Below are 24,131 nucleotides of genomic sequence, written 5' to 3'. Positions count from 1 at the left end.
GAACTTGAAAGGTTCTTTGGAGAACCCCAAATGGTTCTTTTATGGCATTGCTGCGAAATCCCTTTGTGGAACCTTTATTTTTAATAGCTTCATAGCTTACCTTACCTTCAAACCACAGCTATTGAACTTTTGTTTTCAACAAACGATCTGCTTTAACGATCTGCTTGGCAACACGTTGGCCGTTCTCAGTTCACTTCATAACGTTTCCCCTGCAGACAGATACCGCGTGTGTGTTTTATGTAGGTACTATTCTGGCTCTTGTCTCTTTCCCACGGGTTTTCTCAGAGGATTCGAGTCCTCCAGCGCTTCTCCCACATGGATCTCGATGAGTAAACATCACTGGAAGGCTAAGTTTACCCTCACACCTCTCCACACACGCTTCTCCAGCTCCTATACAATATTCTCACCAGTCCTCCTCAGAGAAAAAGAGGTGGGTATTTGCTGTACTTGGTAAGAGAACATTTTGTTCGATCACTGTCCTCTAGTGGCAACAGAAAACTTCTTTAATGTGCAAGTTTATTCTAAGGCATGTTTATACGTATGCTGTTTTTCAGCCACATAACCCTTATATTTAGCTATACTTGTGACCTAAATTTGACAAAACCTCCTTTTGGGAATTTTTCAAATGAGTATATCCTCATTTGAAAAATCATTGGTAAATTGTGTTTTAGCTTTTTTTAGTTCTAAAAATGCAGATTTTGTAGTATGTTTAGGGTTAGATTGCAGCAATTATAATTAGCATTTTAGGAAAACTATAAGTAAATACACATTTATTTCAAGTTTAGATTCAAGTTTACTCTCTCAATGGATAGAAGCCAAATGAAAAACACATACATATGGCCACTGTATCTTTACAACTGTAACATTATCTCAACACTCTTCCATTTCCTTCAGATTAGATAATGTTTGATCTTAAGTGGAGCTGTTAGGTAATTATCATAACCGAAAAAGTCACGGCGGATTGATCGACCACAGCAGATGATGTTTAGGAGAGCATGAAGAGGCAGATCCACAGAGATGAAAATGTTTACAAGGAGAGGCTCTTTACTGCTTCTCATTAGAGCGGAGAACTTAGTGGTGCTGTCGAGGAACATCTTGCGCAACTCGGCTCCAAAACCACAAAAGAATCCGTAGGGGTCTGGATCAGCATCTAATACTGCAATAAAAAGGCAATTAAAATCCATGCCTTAGGAAAGTTCAGGCGGCATATCAATTACGCTGAGTAACTCGATCATTGCTGCATCTTTCTATTGTTTTCTTCTGCGGTGCAATAAAAGTTTTCCAGACTTAATTAAAACTATTTAAAGTTTTCTGATTCTCTGTCACAGATTTCCACAGAAGGGATGCTCCACCCAAAAATGCTGTCATCATTTACTCACCCTCATGTGATTCCAAACCTGTATGCTTTTCTTTTCTGTTTTTCTGTTTTCTGTTTCTGTCTTTTCTGTTTCTGCAGAACACACACACACACACACACACACACACACACACACACACACACACACACACACACACACACACACACACAAAAAAAAACATTGCAGCCTTTGACTTCCATTGTATGGACAAAAAACCTTTCTTTAAAATATCTTCTTTTATGTTCCACAGAAGAAAGAAAGTCATACAGTTTTGGAACAACACGAGGGTGAGAAATGATGGCAGATTGTTAAATTTTTGCATGGAGGATCTTCTTAAAGGCACAATATGTAAATTTCGCCACTAGAGGTCACTTATTCAAAACAAAGGCGTAGCTTGATGACGCCTTGATTTCGCGGAATAATGGGAGGTGTTGTCTTCACGTCTACAGCCGGTGGAAAGAATCCGACGGGACTCGGGCAGAAATCATGTTCATGGATGAGCTAATGTATTAAAAATGTATTAACATTACTGTAGTATGAAGCAGGGTGTGGCTGAAAGCCGTTGGAGCGTAACAAGGTCGCTGGAGCGATTGCTAATGAGAGACGAGCGCGACACACGGCTCGAGAGCAGTGGAGCTTTTATTATGCCGCAGATGACCGCTTCTGCTTCTTCCAGTCATGCGTATGTGGGGTAACATAGCGCTGTTTTATCATATTAGATACATTTGTGTGTTGAAAGTTGTTATAATGCTACTCTGTGTTCGCTCGGCGGCTGCTATGAGACACTTGTTGCACACTGCAGTAAGCTAGATCAATATTAGGCATGGTAAAACATGGTACTCTGTGGTAAATCAAGAAAACGAGATTTAAACAATAAGACTTACTGTGTTGAGCTATGTAACATGATTAGTTTTTTTGTCGATGAATGTATCCAAAACAGTTTCTCACCTGTCTAATAAAACACATAATATATTAAAGCGTCTTTAGTGTTTCCATGGTTTCTACAAAATAAAGCCGGAAATCGAGGGTTACGCGGGTATGATGTCATTGATAGGCGATGCACGGACACGGTCCGTAACCTGATTAAAATTGCTTATTTCTCTGGATTTAAACATTCTTGGAAACATTTGGAATATTGTAAGTATATCTAGTGGTTTTTGGATATTTTAATCCAAAAATATTACATATTGCCTTTAACTTCAACCACACTCTACAGAGATGTGCCAGCAAACCTTACAGTATGTCTGCAATACTGAGCACAGAAAAATGATTGAGTGGCAGTATGTGAGCATGCAACAGAAGTGACGTCCCAGGACACGAGGGTACCAGAGTTTACTCATAAATGCGAATTCTTGTTTAACGACCTCTCGTTACACAGGAGGCGCCTGTACTTCTGAGAATTGTTGTCTCCTGGGCCTGGAGGAGGTTGTGGGGTGGCTGCAGAAGAAATACGTTGTCTTTTACCAATCCTGATCAAACTAGTTGTTTTCCATTTTAACCTGTTTCCCATTACCAGAACAACTGGCCGGGTTTGCGAAAAACAGCTTGTTTCATCCTCTGAAAGGGTGTAGAGAATGTAAGCAGTGAAGAACAGGGATATTCATAACATTTGCAATGAGCTCACACCAAATACAAGCACTTAGCTTGTTATGTGTCTTGTGGCTTCATGGAAAAAAAAATGTTTGTGGATTTTAAGTTTCATTAGCATACGCAACATCTTCAGTCAGATTGATTACGCACACCGCTAAGTTGCCTGTGGACTGATGGGTTTCAGGTGTTTATATATTCTTCATTTATTTATTTGCACTGGAAAAGTAACAGCGGGACAGCATCATTCAGGCCCGTGACGCTTCGCCTGCTTTAACGAGGGAGCGGAAAGAAATAAGGCAAACATGTGTTGAAAATGGAACGTTTTAAAGAGGCTCAAACAAAAACTGTTTTGTCAGAATATGGTAGTAGGTCAGACGAGAGCTTAGCTCAGGGAAACTGGGCAAATATCAACAGAGGCTCTGAGGGAGATGGACGTATGTACTTAGCTTCTGGTGAAGTGTGCTCTCTGTTAGTGGAAAACAATGATAGATTGGCTGCATGTTTCCACTTACCTCATCTCCAACTGCTTTTATTTAACAATGTGCTTGAAGTCGTTTTTTAATGACAGCGCAGACACGGAGGCTTGTCTGCAAAGATAGTAGCGTTAGTGGCTATAGACCATCTCAATTCACCCTACGCCGGGAGTTTGATTGACAGACGATCTGACCAGTCATAACACCAAATCTGCCATTTTGTCCGACAAACGAGACAGGAGAGATAGTAGTAACATAGGTGGACTTGAAAAATGGTGTATTGACGTCTTTCCACTGTTGAAACAACATATCTTCTGATTCTGATGTTCATTCATATTTATTTTGTGCAATGACTAGGAAGAGATGATCAGTTTATGTGTCGCTTAAACTGAGGCACTACAGCGATCTGTGACAACACATTAAAGAGGCACAAAACGGTATTTGAATTTTTTTTTTAAATGACAAAAAGCTAAGCCTTTGTTTCATACCAGAAGTAACCTCCTCTGTCTTGTCTATCGATGCATTGTCAGTGTCTTTGCTTGAAGTGTGGCACAAGAGCACCATGGCTTGTCGGACGTAGCGACAGTAAGGGGCCATTCACATATTGCGTCTAAAAACGCGTGGAGAGCGCAGCCGCGTCTCTTTCTCCTTTCCAAAGCGCTTGCGCTCCCGTGGTGTCTGTCGTTGCTGTGCAACCATGAACTGCGCTCTCCACGACGATGAGGAAGTTTCAGCAAAGGATAAATTGATTTTTGCCCTTATATTAGTTTTACTATTAGATATATTTATGGAGATGAGAAATAAAAACCCGCCCTGTACAGCTATGATCAGCTGTTCAGCTGAGCTTTCGAAGTTTTGTTACGGAAAGGCCGAAGCTGATCGGTTGGTTCTTGTCACATGACCTGCGGTGCACTTGCGGCATTCTGAAAAGACGTGATATGCGAACGGCCCCTAAGGGGTGCGGGTCTTTGCGAAGGGTCATTTACCAGTGTTATCAATCCTTACCACACCTCTCTTAACAAACTCTGTTCATCATATTGGAATCTTCAAAATGAGTAACACTTTACAATATTTTCTTAATATAAATGCAATACCTAGGATGACCTACCAATGAACAAAACATTTATATAATTTTTTATTGGAAGTTAATGTATTATGAACAAACATGAATTAACAATGAACTATAATATATTTATAAATAAACATTAACCTAGACTTATAAATGCTGTAAAGATTGTTCATATAGTTCATGATACAGAATGCATTTGCAAGACATTAGCATAAAGATATTGATATTTACGTCAAACGCTCTCAGATTCTTTTACTTGAGGCAATTCAGAATCACACTTGCTTTATTAGCCAGTACACACATTGATATTTGATGTGGTCGTCAGTACATGAGTCAACAAATATGCAGACTCAAATGTGGACAAACACAAACAGATATATTGTAAATGCAGTTTACGGGGGGGGAAGCAATTTAGTGCTACAGTGAGTAATAAGTGTACAGCCTACGGCCCAGGAGAATTGCACTGAAATTGAGAGTTGCACTAGTTACATATAATTTACATAATTGCTCTTGATGTGCTTTGTAAGTGTTCAGTCGAGGCTGCTGAGGAGACAGATGGCCGCTGTCGTTTTTACTCTCTCAGCCATCTGATACTGTGGCTTTTAATGTATCTAAAAGAACATACATTGATCCACTGCCGCATGCAGTCCTGGAATTACAAGACTATTTTTTAGCCTGTCAGCTGGTGCAATATCTACTATAATAAAATGAAATATCTGTTTTTTAGTCAGAAACATAGCTGCCTACTTCTGAATGCTGAAACAGGCTTTTTGTTCACATAATGGTGTTGAAATCCACCAGATGGGTAAAGCCTTAAAATCAACCTTCAAATTCGCTGCGTCCAAAGTCACATACTGTACAGTAGGTATTTAGTTTGAAACCTACTTAGTGTAGCATGTGTGTAGTATGAATGAACCATGTTGTTCGTCACTGTCATGTGACCTACAGTGTCAGTTGTGTCGCTTCACTGCCATTCAGTAATCCTCTCCCATGGCCTAATGGGATAGAAAAGTGTCCATCATATGTACACTTCAGAATCTCACTGGAAGTAGTAGGTCATTCGGTTACTTTTACTATGCATTCGGACATACTACTTGGCTCACATACTGTTTTTTTGCCTACTATATAGTTGGCATATTTGGATGCAGGGATTGCTCTCTGCTGGGATATGAGAAAGTATTTTAATATTGAAAAAAATGACCTCATCACCTTTAATCAGCTTCACAGGGTTTGAGCTCCACACCCAGCGTGGGCAACAACAAGGTGATATTATTAAGAGTGGAACAACAGGATATCTAGAAATGAATATTAAAACAATTATAACTCCTCTTGTGACATTAGCATGCTGGTTTAACAGCAGGTCGTTTCGCTGGTTCAGCCTCACTGTGTGTGAGAGGCTTGAGGCCTTCGCTCTCACGGAGGGTGTTCCCATCAGCCTGCTGTCTTCTCAAGCCCTGCTGAAGTTCAGCATCGTAGCTTTCAGTGACTGCAGCGTGGGCCCTTATCATGTATCATGGGGGCCTTGTGCTAAAGACACTCCTGATTAGCTTTGGGTATCGTTTGAATTGTAGTGATTCCGATTCGGTTTAACTATTCTGATTCTTATCGATTCCCAGTTTCGATTCCAAAAGTTCAGTCAAGATCAGTGAGTGATTTTTTTTTTTTTTTTTTTGTCTTTTGTTCTTTGATTAACATTAATGATACAGACTGCTGCAGGTTTATTAGGCTACTGTCACTTTCTTCCTCAACTGTTTGTTCACTTGTTGTTTTTGGCTTGAATGGTTTAAAATCACATTAAAGGATTAGTTCACTTAAGAATTAAAATTTCCTGATAATTTACTCACCCCATGTCATCCAAGATGTTTATGTCTTTCTTTCGTCAGTCGAAAACAAATTTTTTGAGGAAAACATTCCAGGATTTTTCTCCATATAGTGGACTTCACTGGGGTTCAATGGGTTTAATGTCCAAATTGCAGTTTCAGTGCAGCTTCAAAGGGCTCTACACAATCCCAGCCGAGGAATAAGGGTCTTGTCAAGTAAAACGATCACGTCATTTTCTAAAAAAAAAAAAAAAAAAAAAAAAGTATATACTTTTTAACCACAAATGCTCCTCTTGCACTAGCTCTGCAATGCGCCACACATTACGTAATGACGCTGGAAAGGTCACGTGTGACGTAGGGAGAAAAACTCCATCTCATTTTCTCCTCCAACTTTAAAATTGTCTGACATTCATAAAATAAATTAACTTCTTGTGTAAGAATAGATGTTTGTGTTTACAGACTTTCAAGTGAGCTAAATTGGAAAGTTGCATTATTTTTTTTATTTTTTTTTAATATTGACTAAATTTCAGTTGTGGTGGTTCAATATAATTATAGAAGACTTCTTTAATACCTTTATAGCACTTTTTGTGCTTTTTGGAGCTTGATTGTCAGTCACAATATACTTATGTTTTCTAGAAAGCAATCTAGACAATCTGCAAAATTTCAGATGCTTTTATCAGTAAATGATGACCAAATTATGATGTTTTGGTGAACTATTGCCTTAATGGGACCAAAAGCATTCTGTGATATGCTAAAAAAAATGTTTGCAGGTCTGTTGACTGGTTTTAGAGGGGTTTCAGGTACTTTTAGCTGGTCAGACTGTGAGACCAGTATGCAAACAGCTAAACACAAGATAGACCTTGCTTGGAGACCACCTTATCCATTTTATTATAATGATTCTGATAATTTCATATTTCATTGCAATGGATCTTTTTTGTTCTTCTTTTAATAGTCTGTATTTTATGTGTTTTCTCATTCAGTATTCCAGGGATATAGTTGATTTTGTCCAGTTATCCTCTGCTGTTGTGACCTGCATAAAGTTCAGAAAGAGTTTAGTGTCTTGAGACGAAATGGCCTCCCACTCTACCTGTCACTGGGGGAGGAAATTAACATGTCCAGGTTGCTGGTATTTATAGATAAGTGAAAGATATGTAAGTACTTTATTTTGACCCAGTATTCGACTACACTAAAGTTTTCTCCTTTCCTAATGATACCCTGCTAGTGACATTTACATAATAAGTACCTTTTGGGCTCAAATTATGCTCCCACCAGCACACTGTGCCTTTTTTTAAAAATTACACTCTATTATCTATGGACTATTACCATCGGTGATAAAAATATGTTCAGTTTGATAAAATTAGAGATGTGTTTGTCAGTTGATAATGGTTGCTGAAAGGACACTTCAGCTGTTGGCTTGTTTTTGTTGCTGATATGGCTCTGACGTCATAGAGGTGTAACAAGATGACAGGTGGTTGACAGTTCAAGGGTTACTAAGGGTTGACTGACAGGATTCCATGTTATTTTAACCATTACAAAGAAGAAAAAGAACATGTTTTGTTGACTGCATTTCTGAAAAAAATAATCCAAATAACTTTACCTGTAACATTAATACTATCATTCATACAGAATTGTATAATATAATATAAACATAATTTAATCATTTTAAATATTTAAAGGGATAGTTCACCCAAAAATGAAAATTCTGTCATCATTTACTCACCCTCAAGTAGTTCCAAACCTGTATACATTTCTTTGCTCTGCTGAACACAAAGGAAGATATTTGGAAGAATGTCAGTAACCAAGCAGATCTCGCCTCCTACTGACTACCATAGTAGGGAAAAAACATACTATGGTAGTCAATGGGGGGCGAGATCTGCTCAGTTACATACATATTATTTAATAATAATAGGCCTAATAATTATAAGTATTATAATAATTATTATTATTATTGTTACATGTAATGTAATTTACTATGACTATAGTCATTGTTATGCTTCTTTGGGACAAAAACAGCACTGACCCCCTGTGAATATGTTCTTTGAACTTTGATTGCAGAGGGAAAACAGCAATTTTCATTCTGTGTAAGTTTACTTGTTGACCACACTGTGGGTAAAAATGACCTTGAGGACAATCAGAGAGCAAGTGTCCCTTGAACCCTGGGTGTGTTGTTTTTCTGGTATAAACAAACTAAGAAAAGTAAGGGACAAAGATTTATGTATCCTAAGGGACCGTAGTGTGTCCTGCAGTGAACTGTGCTGAAAGCTGTGGCCTCTGTCCCCCTTTGTGTTTTGCGATACTAATGCACTTTTAGTAACACATGTCATAACAGTGTTCATTTCTCCTTGTTTTCCTAATTTGAAAATATATGCAAAGCCTGATAAACATCATATTTTTTTAAATAGATTTAAACAGTCACAGTCCTACAGTCACTTTGTGTAGAGAAATGACCTGATGTCTTAGGGGTTGTTTACACAAGTTTTTCATTGCATTTTTTTTAAAAGTTTAGTGTACAGACGAGAATGTTGTCAAAACTATCCCGTTCACACGGATCTGCGAAAATTACTAAAAATGCTTTATTATGTATGCCAGGCCAGTAGTTGGTGATGTCACTTTCTAAATAAACACTATGCGCCTATAAACTGAACACGTAATATGCATGCGCATGTCACTGTTTTCACAAATTTAACAGTATCGTTTTCAAAAATGTTCAATTTGCACCCATTTTCAAAAGTTTGCATTTTCAGGCCCCCAAAATGTTGTTGTCATGTAAACGAATGGCTAAAACGCATAAAAAGTTTTATGTTTTTAGTTGAAAACTTTGTCATGTAAACACCCCCTTATACAGTATATCCTGTTTCACAATATGCAAGTAAAATGAGATGTGAACACCATTTCATGATTTTTAAAACTATAGCTTATTTGACTTTTAATGAACTCTCTTTATCGTCTTTATTTTTCCTTTTTTGTTATTTAAAGTGCTTGTTTTTATAGAAAAACTGAAAAGCGATACTATATTTGTTTAATCTCATATCACCTGGACACACACAGCCTGGTCTGCTATCATAGGAAGTGGGTGAAAGGCTGTACAGTAATCCTCTAAAGCAGATACAGAAACACTCTTAGCTGCTTAACACACATAGTAAACGAGAGGAAGTTCAGCAGGGGACGAGCCATGTGGTGATTTCAGGCAGCATTAGCGTTCAGAAAACATCTTACATAACATGTGGCCTCGTCTTGTTTAGTGACTGGCTTGTCTCTGTAAATTTTCTTCAGTGGTTCTTTGCAGCACCTTAGAACCCTTTTTCGTGGTATATATAGTGGTTTTAAGTTGACTGTTCTTGTTCGTCTTGTTACATTATAGGTTTCTTCAGGTCAGTTTATTGGTTCCAGGCATCATCTGTTAACAGCAGAAGCCCCTCTGGGTTCTTTGAAGCAGCAGTCCATAGATGTTTTTTAACCACTGAACTTCATACTCCTACAGCATCCAATGAAGTTATTTGATGGCATCAGACTGCAAAACCTTTGTGGAACCATTATATTTTAGAGTATATGTCCACTATGATGAGTCCAGTGTTTGCTTCAAAATTTATTAATAAATAAATAAATCAGCTAATCCAGTAGCATTTTTGATGACCTGTACTCTCTGTTTTTTCCAGGGACTGTGACAGTCTGTTACTCAGACTCAGAGTCACTGGAACTCACCCATGTCTTTCTTGATGACAGCTGTGTCCTGATGTCTCCCCGGCTGATGAATTTAGTCTCCTTTGTCTTTCTTCTCAGTTCTGCAAGCAGTTGGTGGCGGTATTGTGGTGTTTGCAATTGTGGTGTGCCTTTTGCAGACTGTGTTGGTGACCAACATCATCACTTTACTGGGTTTGTTTGGTACGCGTCATACGGTTCAGAAAGAGATCTGGGCAGCTTGGATCCTCAGGTTTCTTGCTTAGAGTCTCTCTGAAATAGGGCTTTTCAAACTTCTTGATGCCAAGGCCTCTTTGTAAAGGACCACTTCTTAAAATATAAATGCAGCTATAATAATAATAATAATAATAATAATTATTATTATTATTATTATTATTTATGAATTAATTAATTCATTTTTTTCATTGACCCCAGTTTGAACTTTGAGAGTTTAGAGGTGTTTCCTTCCTCTATTTCCTCCTCTGTTCTGCAGTGCCGCTCTAAAGTAGTTCATTCAAATCTGGTATTGCAGCCCTGTTAATATTTTTGGTGCCTTCATGATAAATTGTGTCTTTTTCTTTGTTTGTTACCTTACCTTAGTAGAATTGATATACTATAAGTATTTACAAAACAACACTTACTATACCTGGCCATTACACAGTTTTTCAGGCAATATAAGAAAACAAATTTACATGTCTTAGACTAGAGAATGCTACACCTCAGTATTTCTTCCAAAACTAGTTTTGACCAAAGTTTTGCTTTCAAGTTCAAAAATATTTGGCAGTCATAAAGTCAATTATGCAAACATAGGTTGACTCTCTTCAGCTGACAGGTCCGTGTTTGCCCTCTGTCATGACTTAATCACCCATTGGCACCTTAACTGTGCCCTCTTCACCGCAGTACAAGTATGAAACTGCTCACTTTAGATCTTGAAGACCTTTGGGTCTTACTTGGCTTCTAGTACACCATATAAAAACAAAATACTGTCTGAAGAGACAGTGCACTGAAGAGGTCAGTTAGCTGAGACCCCCCCCCCCTACTAAAAATACACTGTGTGACTTCATACAGCCACAAGTGGAAAACAACAACAACACCTTGTGTGTAAGCTGCTTCCAAGATGATCCTTAACAACACATCTATCTATCTTGTGATCTATCTATCTATCTCGTTATCTATCTATCTATCTATCTGTCGGGATTCCATGTTTTATGTTGACTTTGCATAGACATAATGATTTTTATACTGTACAAACTGTATATTCTAACCCCTAAACTTTCTGCATTTTTACATTTTCAAAAAAACATTTAGTATTATTTATAAGCTGTTTTACTCATGGGGACCAAAAAATGTCCCCACAAGGTCAAAGATATTCTGGTATTGCATCCTTTGTGGTGTCCAAATAACCCCACTAAGATAGTTAGATCCTTCAGGCGGACCCCACAAAGACAACATTTTAAAAATCATACATAAGAATGTTTGACAAAATCTTAAGTCACTATAGTGTGGCTCTTCCCTACACAATACCTAAACCTACCCATCACAGGAAACTAACGTAATTTTAACATTCTTTTATCTCTCTCTCTCTCTCTCTCTCTCTATATATATATATACATATACATATATACACACACACCGGTCAGGCATAACATTATGACCACTGACAGGTGAAGTGAATAACACTAATTACCTTTTCATCATGCCATCTGTTAGTGGGTGGGATATATTAGGCAGCAAGTGAACATTTTGTCCTCAAAGTTGATGTGTTAGAAGAGTTTGAGAAGGGCCAAATTGAGATGGCTAGACGACTGGGTCAGAGCATCTCCAAAACTGCAGCTCTTGTGGGGTGTTCCCGGTCTGCAGTGGTCAGTATCTATCAAAAGTGTTCCAAGGAAAGAACAGTAGTGAATGGTCATGGGCGGCCAAGGTTCATTGATGCACGTGGGGAGTGAAGGCTAGCTTGTGTGGTCCGATCCAACAGAAGAGATACTGTAACTCAAATTGCTCAAGAAGTTAATGCTGGATCGGACAAACAAGTCCGATCCATGGAGGCTCCACCTCGCATCTTACAGGACTTAAAGGATCTGCTGCTAACATCTTGGTGCCAGATACCACAGCACACCTTCAGGGGTCTAGTGGAGTCCATGCCTGGACGGGTCAGGGCTGTTCTGGCAGCAAAAGGGGGACCAACACAATATTAGGAAGGTGGTCATAATGTTATGTATATGTGTATGTATATATGTGTATGTGTGTTTAATTGCAATAATGATGGAACAAATATTCAGTGCTATAAATATGTAGTTCATTATCAATAAGTGCACGGCTGCACGCCACTTATATACTGCAATATACAAATGTCATTGTTTTCTATATTACATTAATGCTCAAATACCTTGTATTTCTAAGCAGGCTGAAATTCTTATCTAGCAACATTGTTTTGACCTATTTGAGTGCCTATTGTCAGTACTTATTGTACTGATTGGAGTTGTTTGACTTAAATGTGAATGCCTTGTTTTTTTCTCTCATGAGCTTTGGACACACCATGGAAAAGTTGCAGAAAAAGGCTGGTTCAAAGTCTTCCTTCCCTCCTGTACATTTAAGTTAGACTGGTTAAAAGTTAAGCCAAGGCACAGAAATTGTTTTAGAGTCCCATAGCTTATTTATCAATGGAAAAAAGCATGAATCGGGTAGCCATTAACATTTTATCACATTCAAATGCATGATATGCAGTTTGTCTTTATGAGGTCAGTACTTAAATCCCATATTAAATTGCCAGCAGTAATCTTATCAGATTAATCCCTCAACACTCATGCCATTTGAGATGAGTTTATTGTATTATAGTGCTATTAAAATGTAAAATAAAATGCTCACTTCATTAATGGTAGTCACAATAATGACAACGTTTGCACTTTGAACTCCTCTTCAGCAATCTAACTTTGCCAGAAGCACTGATATTACAGCACCACTGCAGGAGTTAAAGTTCCTTCAGTCGGACAGTTGACAGAAGCAACTGTGTAAAAGCTGTTCATTGACGACAAAAGGCAAGAGACCTGCCTCCGTCGACAGGTCCACCAATCCCAGCGTGTGGAGCAGACGAGCCTTCAGCAGCCTTCCCCAAATCTACTCTTAAAGCCCACAAGACAAGATCGTGTGACAGCAGCGTAATACTACAGAGAGGAGAGCATGATCTGCCATGAGACACTTCATGTCTCAAGGGCACATTTAACGGCTAATGAAGCATTCTTCAGCAAAGAGAAAAGGATCGTACTAGAACTTTAAACAGCAAGGATTAATGCGAGTGATTTAGAGAGGTAAGTTTGCTTGTTTTTATGCTTTCATTACGCGTCGAGTAGTCGCGTGGCATGCGTGCAACTATTTGCTGCGTCGAAACGTGAGGCAGATAATGCAGAATATATAAAAAAGCAAAACAGCCAGAATTAATTGTAGGCCTGTTTATTGAGTTTACCTATATAAAGATAGAGAAAGCGAGGGCTGGGTAAACCATATTATAACCTATATTAAATATTTATGTAATAGCTTATTACATAAAACGTTGCATATTTCGAACTTTATTGTACGGTGCACATTTGTTTTGTAGTTATAAATAATCACTTATGTGCAAGTAATTTTGCATGTGTAGTAATGTAGTGCATAATTATTAATAAGTACACTTCCGAAACATGAATGCTTCACTTAAATCATCTCACTAAGATTTTTAAGTATAACCAAAGTTAATACCTGGAGTACGTTCAATGCATATTTTGACCACTATGACTTTTTTACTGAGGAAAATCAAGTTCTGAAAAAACGGAAAACTTTTTATTATAAATTACTGACATGATTGTGGCAAGTAAAATAGATGGAAACACGTGATGCCTAACGTGAAGTAATTAACGGGATATTTAAAGTGATTTTAAAGTGTCTAAGGGTATTTGAAAAATAATGTCTCCTCCTGAGTTTGCAGTGGACACATGTGGGTGTTGACACTGCCTGTAGATGTCAGGGTTATTCTCGGTCATTCTGCAGCAGACAGGGGGCGCTAGAATCACCAACGCGATTAATCACCAATTAAAGTTTGCAGTACTGATTAATGAGCTACTTCAGCAACCTGTGGCGAAGTGTAATGACAGATCTATAGACCTTTAGTGTATGTTTTAAGGATGAGATAGACTTTTATGTTTGCTTATAGAAAGATTGGGTCTTGTTGTCAATCATTACCATGAGTGTACATTACCATTTACATTTTTGCTGTTTCATGAGTTGTTTTATGTTTCATAATTGTTTTAGCATTTACATTTGGTAAATACTTAATACTTCTTATTATGACAGTATGTGTCAAATCTCTTTTGGAGTGGTCATTGCATTGCTGTAGCTACAGATTTTCTTTCTTTTTTTCTTTTTATTTCAGTGCATGGGCCAAGGAATGCTATAATGAAATTACTAGCTTCAGTATTGAAGTTAGGCTTTGGTGGTCAAATTCCCAGAAATGAACAATGTTGCTTTCTTGAATGTCTTACATTCTGTTGATATGCTGATAGCAGCACTACAGTTGGTCTTTTATGCTAACAAGAAAGACACCTCAGAGTGAAAACCAAACATATTTTATGTATCAAGTAGAACACAGAAAAAAAGACAAAAGTCTAAGCTATTGAACATAGTTTATTGATTAAACAGGGTTGTCACACATAACAGGATCATTTTATGTGCTTGGTTTCCAATTATCATCTGCTTCAAATCAAGCACAATAATCTGAGACTCTTTGTGTGCACACAATGCTATCTTGTCTAAATGGGGTTAGCTTATAGCAAGCTTATTTTAGCTTTGATGTATACAGCTAAATTGTTTCCAGTGTCACACATCCACAAGGCTGGAGTTGATGGTAGCTTAGCCATTAGCTGCTACTTGGCTGTTTTCTAAAATATTCTTGTGAAGTGAAACAGAGTCATTGAATCATAATTTGGCCTAGCATCGAGTATGTTTAGATGCACTTTTGGAACCTGACTACAGCTGGTTTTTGCAAAGTCATTGAATATTTGAAGGATTAAACGCACATTGCACATCACCTCTATCTTTCGGAGTGTGTGTAAAATGCCAATGCTAATCGTAGTCTGATTAACGCATGTGTACAGTACATGTTGAATGACATCAAGCTATCTAGATCTGTTCAGGCATACTTCGCAAAAACTGGACTGGTATGAATTCAGTCGGATTAAATTATTACAAATTATTGTTTTAGTCTGACTGAAATTTAACTTGAAAGTGCATGTAAACATACTGACTAAGATCAGAAATCTGGTCTCAAAGTTGCTTCAGTTGGACATCCATTAAAACTGTTGTATAGTAAATCGTTTTGAATGTTATCCATCTACAAAATGTCAAATTATCGCTAATCTCAAATTTGTTTCTTGTTTTTTTATAGACAGAGAAAGGCCGGAATCATTAATAGCAGGGAACTGTACAAGTGGCCGCCGTGCTACGGACAGGCAGTAGCCAGGAATGGTGGATCACTTGCTGCTTGATGCAGAGACTTTCTTTCCTTACACTTTTTTGCTGCCAGCCCACAACCCATCGGATATGGTGACAGACGAGGGGGTGTACCATATGCTTCCATCTCCATTCTCAGAGGATAACCTGAGTGACTCATCTAGCCCACGTTCCTGTTCCAGCCCTGAGTCTCAGGTGTTGGGCTCTAGTTGTGGGAGTAACTCAAGTGGAGAAAGCCAAGATGGCCTCCTTGACTTCCTTCACTCTCAGTCCCTGACTTTGAGCCAAAACTCACTCTCTTCTACCACGGTATCTGCCATGGTCCCTCCTGTCCTTCCCATGGGTCTGGCTTGGGAGTCACGACGGGACCGCACCACCAAAGAGGAGTGCTTCGAGTTCCCTGTTTTCCCTGGAGATTTGGAGGACCATGCGGGGCTACTGTTTCAGCCCACTCTGGAGGAGATCGAAGAGTTCCTGGAGGAGAACATGGAAGTGGTGGCCTTGAAGGAGGAAGCCGGTGAGGGTCTAGTCACCTGTACGAGCATCCAAGGAGCTGCATCAGAACCTTGGGCTCAAAGCTCAGACCAAACAGTGCCTGTTTCAAGTGACATAGTCAATGCCATTTCTGATCCAAAAAGTGGACAATCCACAGTAGGGGCCTCCACAAGTCCTCAAAGCTCGCTGAAAAAGGAGGACTCTTCTGGGAAGGTTGTGGTGGTGGAGAATCCTAGCATGCCTGTGATACTACAGCTCCAGCCCATTCAAGTGAAACAGGAATTGAGCCCTAAAACAGCCCCCTCGCCACCAACACCACAACCTGCCTCGGACATCAAAATAACCCAGCTCCTTGTCAACATCCAGGGTCAAACTTTTGCCCTGGTACCTCAGGTGATCCCACAAGCCAGCCTTAACAGCTCTTCCTCCAAGTTTGTTCGTATTGCCCCGGTTCCCATTGCCGCTAAGCCTTTAGGTCTTGGGGAGAATGGAACAGGTGACGGCCAGGGCACAGGACTTGTAGTTGGGGGTCACAAATTCCAAAAGAGCTCAGTAGCTGATCTTATAAAAATGCACAAGTGTACTTTTCCTGGCTGTGCCAAGATGTACACCAAGAGCAGCCACCTGAAGGCACACCTGAGGAGACACACAGGCGAGAAACCATTTGCCTGCACTTGGCCTGGCTGTGGCTGGAGGTGAGAGCTTAAGGGCAGGTGTCCACAACTTATACATTGTCTTTGAAAATGTTGTTTGGACAGATCAGGCAACAGATTTTTCTTCTGTACAGTTACAAATGTGTTTTTTCCCCCCACTCAAACACTGAGGTTAGCTGTTAGGGTCTGTATGTGTACAAAGGGCTTTCACTCCAATAAGTTGTAGTTATTGCGAAAGCAGTGTGGTACATCATTATCTTTGTTGTCCATGAATGAACTTCAAACAGAGGCTACTTAGGGCTGTGGACTAGCCAAATCTAAAGACATGCTAGCTTATTACTCATATTCCTTGCTTTTAAGGAATGCTTTTGTAAGTTTTAAATGTTAGTGCACATTGTTGCCATGAACCAATTACATTAGGGGTGTCCAACCCTGCTCCTCAAGGGCCAGTGTCCTGCAGAGTTTAGCTCCAGCCTACCCCAACACACTTGCTTGGAAGTTTCTAGTAATCCTGAGGACCTTGATTAGCTGGTTCAGGTGTGGTTGATTCTGATTTGAGCTAAACTCTGCAGGAAAGTGGCCCTCCAGGAGCAGGATTGGACACCCCTGAATTGCATGAACTGACTCACAAGAATGAATCAGACTTTGCAGTGTTATATATAAAGTATAGCATGTACAGTTTAGTAGAGCAAGTTTGATTATTACCATTAATTGCTTGGCTGTAATGTTGCATTTAAAATATAATGCGATTTAACATGCAATTGGGTCATGCTACACCGGCACTCATTGGAAAATTTGGCATGTTACTGCAAAAACTATACTATTTTGAAAACAGCTGAACTATAATCACATTATTGATAAAGGTAATTTAGTTAGTAGCGTCGCTACTTTACTCCCCCAACATTGCTCCATAATCACTTTGTATTGTAGCTGTAAATTTCATTCACAATTTGTCCTTAGATTTTGGGACTTGTTTTGTGTTATCTCTGCTGTTTGCAGATTAGATAAAGTCTTTGAAGAGGCAGACTTTGCCCTATTCATTTGTTTACTCTTAGTCTATGTCCAGCTCCAATCTCTTTGAGCAGGCCTGGATACTGTGTAAAGTGCACCAGCAGTTGTAGTGAGGTCAGGACTGACAGGACAGATAAAGTTTCAAGTGCCGGTCTTTGACAGAGACGAGTTTGGTTCTTATATTTTTGTATGCTTGTGGGTGATGTTTACTCTGAAAGTGTAATCTTCAATTGATTGCATTAGTTATCAAGTTTGAGTAACTACATTCTTCAAGCACTTGGTCGTAGTAGTATCCCTGATTTAGCTATTACCAGGTTCCAAGTCCCTCTTTCAGATGTTAGTTTCTGTAAATGATCCACTGGTTTGTCTAGTTTCATGTCCGAGTCGCCAAGATTACCTAATTATTGTAAAACAGCAAAAACGGGTTAATGCTGAAAGAGAGGCCTCTAATCAATTATGATAAGACTTTCTGTTCGAGAGGTCTGTTGTTATCAGTGACCTTGGTTAGCCTTGCTTCTGGATAGCAGTTGGCAGTGACTGTCCTTCAGCAGTCTGACTGAGGTCTTCGGGACACTGTCAGGAAATGGATGTAGGGAAGAAAGCAACAGAAGTATGCCCCATTGGCTGCCTCAAGCCTGGCTGCAGCAATGCTTTGCCAGCATTTTTAGCATTCCTTTGGTACTCCGCAAATAAATGTGTCCAAGTGACACAAACACACAAAACCATGCTTACACTTGGATTGGAAGTTTCTTAGACCTAAAAGCACACACAATAGCTTTAAACATGGTACTTGACTGGAAAACACACCAGTTGACTTAGCTTCAGGATGCTAATGTCTTTGCACACACGTCCTGTGCTTTGCTATTTCTCTTAGTGGGTCAACAAACCAGGAAGTACATACTTTATTTTATACAACTTGCACACAAAGGTTAATAGAGGACAAAACCTGCATGAAAAGCTGCTACGGTTTGCAGTATCAACATATGTGTGTAACAGAGAAACTCATCTGGTTTTGAAATGGAAAATACAGATTTGGAATAAAGTTGAGAGCATATATATAATCGATTGCAAATGAATAACTCTTCATCCACAATGCAAAAATGAGTGCATTTGAATGAAAGTTAATAGCATATGCTGTAGAGCGTGCTGGAACAGCTCTGTTTGTGAGCTCTGACGTCCAACAAGGAGGGGCACCTCATCCCATCCTATCCCACAGGGCAACAATTAGTCCACCACCATCCTATCCCAACTTGCTTCAAAGACTTATTCGCATACCATGCATGTGGTATTTCAGAATGTGAGATACTTTGTCAGTCAAAAAACCATCAGCAGTTTGCTTGGCATCATAGTTAACCTATGCTGTGTGAGTAAGATGATGATATCTTCTCTTTTGAGTATCAAGGTGAGAATCATCTTGTTAGTTTTGTTAGTCATGTTGTCGCTGCAAGGGTTTTATTTTTGGATTGAGCACAAAGCTAGCGCATTACTGTTAGCATAGCTGCAACTGTACTCTTCCTGTCTAAGCTTGTTGTAAAACTGGAAGAAAAGCCAAGCAGGAGAGAGAGAGACTGTTTTTTATAGCCTTGCAAATACTCTACACATGTTCCCGGGACATTAGAAACAGATACCTCCTCGCCTATGGATTCATGTGAAACCATGGCATGGGGTTGAGCAAGAGTTTGTTCTCCTGGTTTTCTCATTTCAGAAAGAAGTACACACTATCTTCAGATGCTTTTTATTGCATAAGTTGTCTATTGGTAGTATAAAGGTAGTGTAAAGTTGTACACCAGAGATGTAATATAACTAATTTCCCAAGAGTGTCTATTACTTTGGTCTGTGCAGGGTATATGGTATAACTTGAGTAAGAGAGAACTGCAAAATAAGTTAAAGAAAATGCTTCCATATTTACTAAAAATGTGTTGTGTGTTTGTTCTCCCCCTCCTGGGTCTTGGTTCTTTTAGTTGCTTTCAGAAAACATTAACAGTCATGAATGTGGTGCAAATCTTCTTTTGGAACTTGAGCACTGAGTTAAGCGGCGGGTTAAATATAGTTGCTCATTAGATCTGCTCCGAGCTCAAACCATTTGCTGCTCAGTTGTGAAGACACTGAGCAATTGTTTGACAGTTTAAATGGATATTTCATGCACTCCCTATCAAGCAATTCAACTCAAAGCCTGGGAAAGAGTTTTCCCTGTCACTGATTCAGTGCTTTTCATTTTGTTACTCAGTAACTCCAGCACTATTTTCACCTTTTGTCTGATTTCACAGTGACGATTGCTCTTACAAAATCCCAAATATAAGGGAAGACACTGGGAAAGATGTGCAGTAGGGTTTATTAATGTGAATAATGAGCTCTCTTGTCCAAGAAGACTTTGATTTATGATCTGTTTTGCTCAGTTTTGCATTTCCAAAATGTTAATCTAATGATTGACTGATTTAAGCAATGCATGACTTCTTTTCACAAACTTTTCTTCCATAATCTGATGCATTACTTTATGAAAAAATGATATTCAATTAGAAAAAATGTCATAACATAGGAGAATGATTTTGAAAAGAAAGAAGATAGTTGTTTCAGAGGCGGAATAAGTTGGTATACTTATATGAATGATTACGAAGAGCAAGACGAGGAACATACAGAGTAAATGTTGACTTCAAAACAACTGTAACTGAAGCATTTAGGCCGTCTTCTTTTTTTAGACATGGTCATAAATCAAAATACCAAAGAAAGCAAAAAGCCAAGTTAGTACAGAGCTTTTCACAATGCATATTGCTCCAAAGGAGCTTCACAGAAAAAAAAAAAAAAAAAATGCTAAAAATGAATCGGATCAGTGCACAACCATTGATATTTGGCTTTATCTCTGGATTCTTCTTGCAGATTCTCCCGGTCGGACGAGCTGTCACGGCATCGTCGGTCTCACTCTGGAGTTAAGCCCTACCAGTGCCCCGTCTGCGAGAAGAAATTTGCCCGCAGCGATCACCTGTCCAAACACATCAAAGTCCATCGCTTTCCACGAAGCAGCAGGACAGCGCGCACTGCACACTGACCCCACACAACCCCCCACCATGGAGAGAGATAGAGATAGAAACGGACGAACAAAAGAAAGAGAGAGAGAAGGACAGAATAATTTGTGGTACTGTGATAATTTATTACGTGAGGGATGAACTGAAGAAGAGTTTGTTCTGAAACTGTTACTTGACTTGTCGGCCTCACAGATATTGTAAGCTTGTAGATTGTATTTTTGTAGTGTTCATGATTGTTTTCTATGTTCCAAGAACAAGTTTTTTTGCAACATGTAAAGTTCAAAGTATTTTTTTTGTTGTACTTTGAGGTGTGAATTGTTGATGTATCTGCCAGTCATCAACATTCCTTGTTCAATATCATGATAAAGTCACTTCTTTTTGCCAACGCAACGTGTTTAGCTCCTCTAAACCAAAAAAAAAAAAAAAAAAAAAAAAAAAAAAAAAAAAAAAAACTCGGGTTCATTTGAACTACTGATCGGTAGGACTGTGCCATTATAAGCTATTGGCAAACATGGAGGCTTTTCCTCTTGACTTTCAGTTGTATACTGTGAAACGCCTCTCGGACAGACCATAGAGCAAATCAATGGAAGTCAAAACACGCACATTTGTCGTATGTGAATTGGCCTTTTGATCAGTATTGAATTTTTTTCCCTGATGTTGTTAATACATAACTTTTCTTCATTTCATTCTTCATTCTTGTCATTTCATTGGTTGCTTTCATTAAAAAAAAGACCTTCCAGGCCTTTCTCTAATCTAAATGTTTGCAGCTTTGGCCAAGGCATTTGTGGTTAGAAAATATTTTCGACAGCAATGCAACACATTTCATATCTGAGAAATCCGATGATCCAAGCGAGTCAGTTGATAGCTAAGCTAGGTCAAAACAGACGTATCAGCCCTTTCTAACCTGCCTCAAACAGTACTTTTGACCTGGGACTATTTCATGATCTGCCAAAATGTCTCCGCGAGACAAGCTTGAATGACAGAAACTGGAATTGCAAGGTACTAACCAGCCTCAACCGCGAGCTCCCACACAGGGGACACTTGCAGGTCAAATCCTTATGCTTGGGAAATGTAGTCTGGAACTCATCTGGAGTTCAAACAGGACATTCTTCATGGGAACTGTAGTCATGGACACAGCTTGACTACTGATAGGGCATGCTGACCATGTGTTCTCTAAAGAATGCGTGTAATATCCAGTGGGGGTGCTGATAGTTAGTGCTAATATTTAAAGAAATTATACAGTGTTGTATAATTGGATTTTTAGGAGAGCTTCGGATCAACCTTGGCAATGCAATCTGTTCTATGCAATCTGTTTTTGCCAAAACAATATAGCCCGAATGGAAAAACTACAAAGTTACCCAGAGTGCCTCAGGTGATGAATCAACTTGTTGCTCTTTGTACTGCGCCAACATGCACAACAGCCGGCGGCACCTATAGATCATCCACGTATATATATACACGTATAGTGTGATGACAGGAACTCTAGAGTTTAAAGAACCAATCTTCTCTTCTGGTTCAATACTTGCGCTCTTATTCGACTGTGGTTTAGAGGAACACGTAGAAATGATTATGGTATCGTTTTGCTGCTCTGCTTATAATATTTAGCAACTGTTGTGGTCAGGAAATCTGATCTCAGATCAGATATCGCATAGCAGAACGAAACTAGAACCACTCAGACCTCTCGCAAACCAGAAGATTCCTCTAGGAATGAAGGAAACACATTTGTCTACATACAGTATATGAATGTTTTGCTGCTGTTTGTGCCTGTTTTAACAAACAAACCAGTGCCAAACATGTTTTTGTTGCTCTCTGAAAGAGGAAACCATGCAAAGAGTCCATGATTGGTTCCATTGTTCACTCGCTTAAATCACAGTAAAATTACGTCAGACACCCAGGCGGAAGCTGCGTACTGTTAGTGATGCATTCCTTGCCGTCTACATGAAATTCTAGGTGAAATCGGTGCTTATGGCCAACATTGAATGTATGTATACTGTATGTACAGACTTTGTACAAAATGTTGTTGGATCAGAGAGTACCGGATATTCTTTTACTGACGTATCTCATATCTTTGATTGTATAAATGTCCCCTGTAAAATGTAAACCAATGTACATAATAACAATTCAATATATATATATATATATATATATATATATATATATATATATATATATAAATAAATATTATATATTTTTCTTGATATACATCAGATACATTTACAAATAAATTGAAAATAAGAACTTTTTGTTTTCGAGTTACTCTGTTTTCTTGTAGCTTAGGCTCAAAAGATACTGAAGTATATCAATGCAAAAGCTACATGATCGATTTTATGTGAATGGAAAGTGGTTATGCACTGCACTGTCTGTTTTCTATTTCCAGTTTGAAGAAGTGAATCTCGCGGAGTAATTTAATTAAAATAGTTTCAATTGCAGTGCGTTTCATCTTTGTGCACTTGTGTAGAGTATGTTTCTGGCCTGACTTCTGATATACACTCTTGCCTTAGAATGATTCATGGCCTCATACCAGTGATGTCTAATTATAGTTGTACCAATTTAAAATACTATGCAAGGGGTCAAGAGAGAAATTGTGCCTTATAATTCCAAATCCTACACTGAAACCACTCACTTCCTAAAGAAAGAAAGCAATTAAGCAGCCATGTGCATTTCTTTAAAGAGTATAAGTGAGCCAAACAGTAAAGGTTAAGATGTCATAAAAGATATCTTTTAAATCTTTTACAGATGAACCTTATTTGATACTTATGTTACTGATAAAAGATTTATTTTAGAAAAACAGCATTTTAATTTAATATATATTTATAATATATAATAAATTAAATATTAAAATCAATATTGATATTATAAATGTTTTTATAATATTTATTATAAATAAAAATAAATATAATTTATATGTATAAATATTTATTAAAAAAATGTAATATATAAAAAATTATTTTCAATAAATATATGTAAGGTTTCAAAACACTTAAAGGGTTAGTTCACCCAAAAATTAAAATTCTGTCATTAATTACTCACCCTCATGTCGTTACACACCCGTAAGACCTTCGTACATCTTCAGAACACAAATTAAGATATTTTTGATAAAGTCCCAATGGCTGAGTGAGGCCTGCATTGCCAGCAAGACAATTAACACTTTCAATGCCCAAAAAGCTACTAAAGACAAATTTTAAAACAGTTCATGTGACTACAGTGGTTCAACCTTAATGTTATGAAGTGACAAGAATACTTTTTGTGCACCAAAAAAACAAAATAACGACTTTATTCAACAATATCTAGTGATGGGCGTTTTCAAAACACTGCTTCATGAAGCTTCAAAGCTTTACAAATCCTCTGTTTCGAATCAGTGGTTCGGAGAGTGTATCAAACTGCCAAAGTCACGTGATTTCAGTAAACGAGGCTTCGTTACGTCATAAGTGTTTCGAAATTTCAATGGTTCACCACTGGGGGGCGTGACTTTGGCAGTTTGAT

General features: G+C 38.5%; 1 protein-coding gene and 1 long non-coding RNA gene across 4 annotated transcripts in view; one reads left to right on the top strand and one right to left on the bottom strand.

Moving 5' to 3' along the window:
• Positions 1–24,131, bottom strand: part of LOC127505495 (uncharacterized) — an 81,079-nt gene that overhangs the window by 13,208 nt on the left and 43,740 nt on the right. The window contains exon 4 of one of the 3 annotated variants that reach the window (XR_007927719.1): positions 6,335–6,547. The exons of 1 other annotated variant lie outside the window; for it this stretch is intronic. This is a non-coding gene — a long non-coding RNA (uncharacterized LOC127505495). Of the gene's footprint in view, positions 1–6,334; positions 6,548–7,187; positions 7,341–24,131 lie in introns of those variants that run through there. One more of the 3 variants, XR_007927720.1, reaches the window with a different exon arrangement.
• klf15 (Kruppel-like factor 15) lies at positions 12,992–22,887 on the top strand. Its single transcript, XM_051881081.1, has 3 exons — positions 12,992–13,296; positions 15,405–16,659; positions 20,503–22,887. The coding sequence occupies exons 2-3, from the start codon at positions 15,482–15,484 to the stop codon at positions 20,669–20,671; spliced, it is 1,347 nt and encodes a 448-aa protein (XP_051737041.1). The 5' UTR covers positions 12,992–13,296; positions 15,405–15,481; the 3' UTR covers positions 20,672–22,887.

Source organism: Ctenopharyngodon idella, chromosome 22 (assembly GCF_019924925.1).
Source record: "Ctenopharyngodon idella isolate HZGC_01 chromosome 22, HZGC01, whole genome shotgun sequence".
In the NCBI taxonomy this organism is placed as follows: Eukaryota; Metazoa; Chordata; class Actinopteri; order Cypriniformes; family Xenocyprididae; genus Ctenopharyngodon; species Ctenopharyngodon idella.
Note: the sequence above shows the minus strand (reverse complement) of the source record. Positions and strands in the feature narration are given on the sequence as shown.

Excerpts from the sequence above, each read along its gene's own strand:
- klf15 (XM_051881081.1), top strand. The coding sequence starts at position 15,482 with ATGGTGGATCACTTGCTGCTTGATGCAGAGACTTTCTTTCCTTACACT. Across the intron at positions 16,660-20,502 it reads TGGCCTGGCTGTGGCTGGAG|ATTCTCCCGGTCGGACGAGC; the intron begins GTGAGAGCTTAA and ends TTCTTCTTGCAG.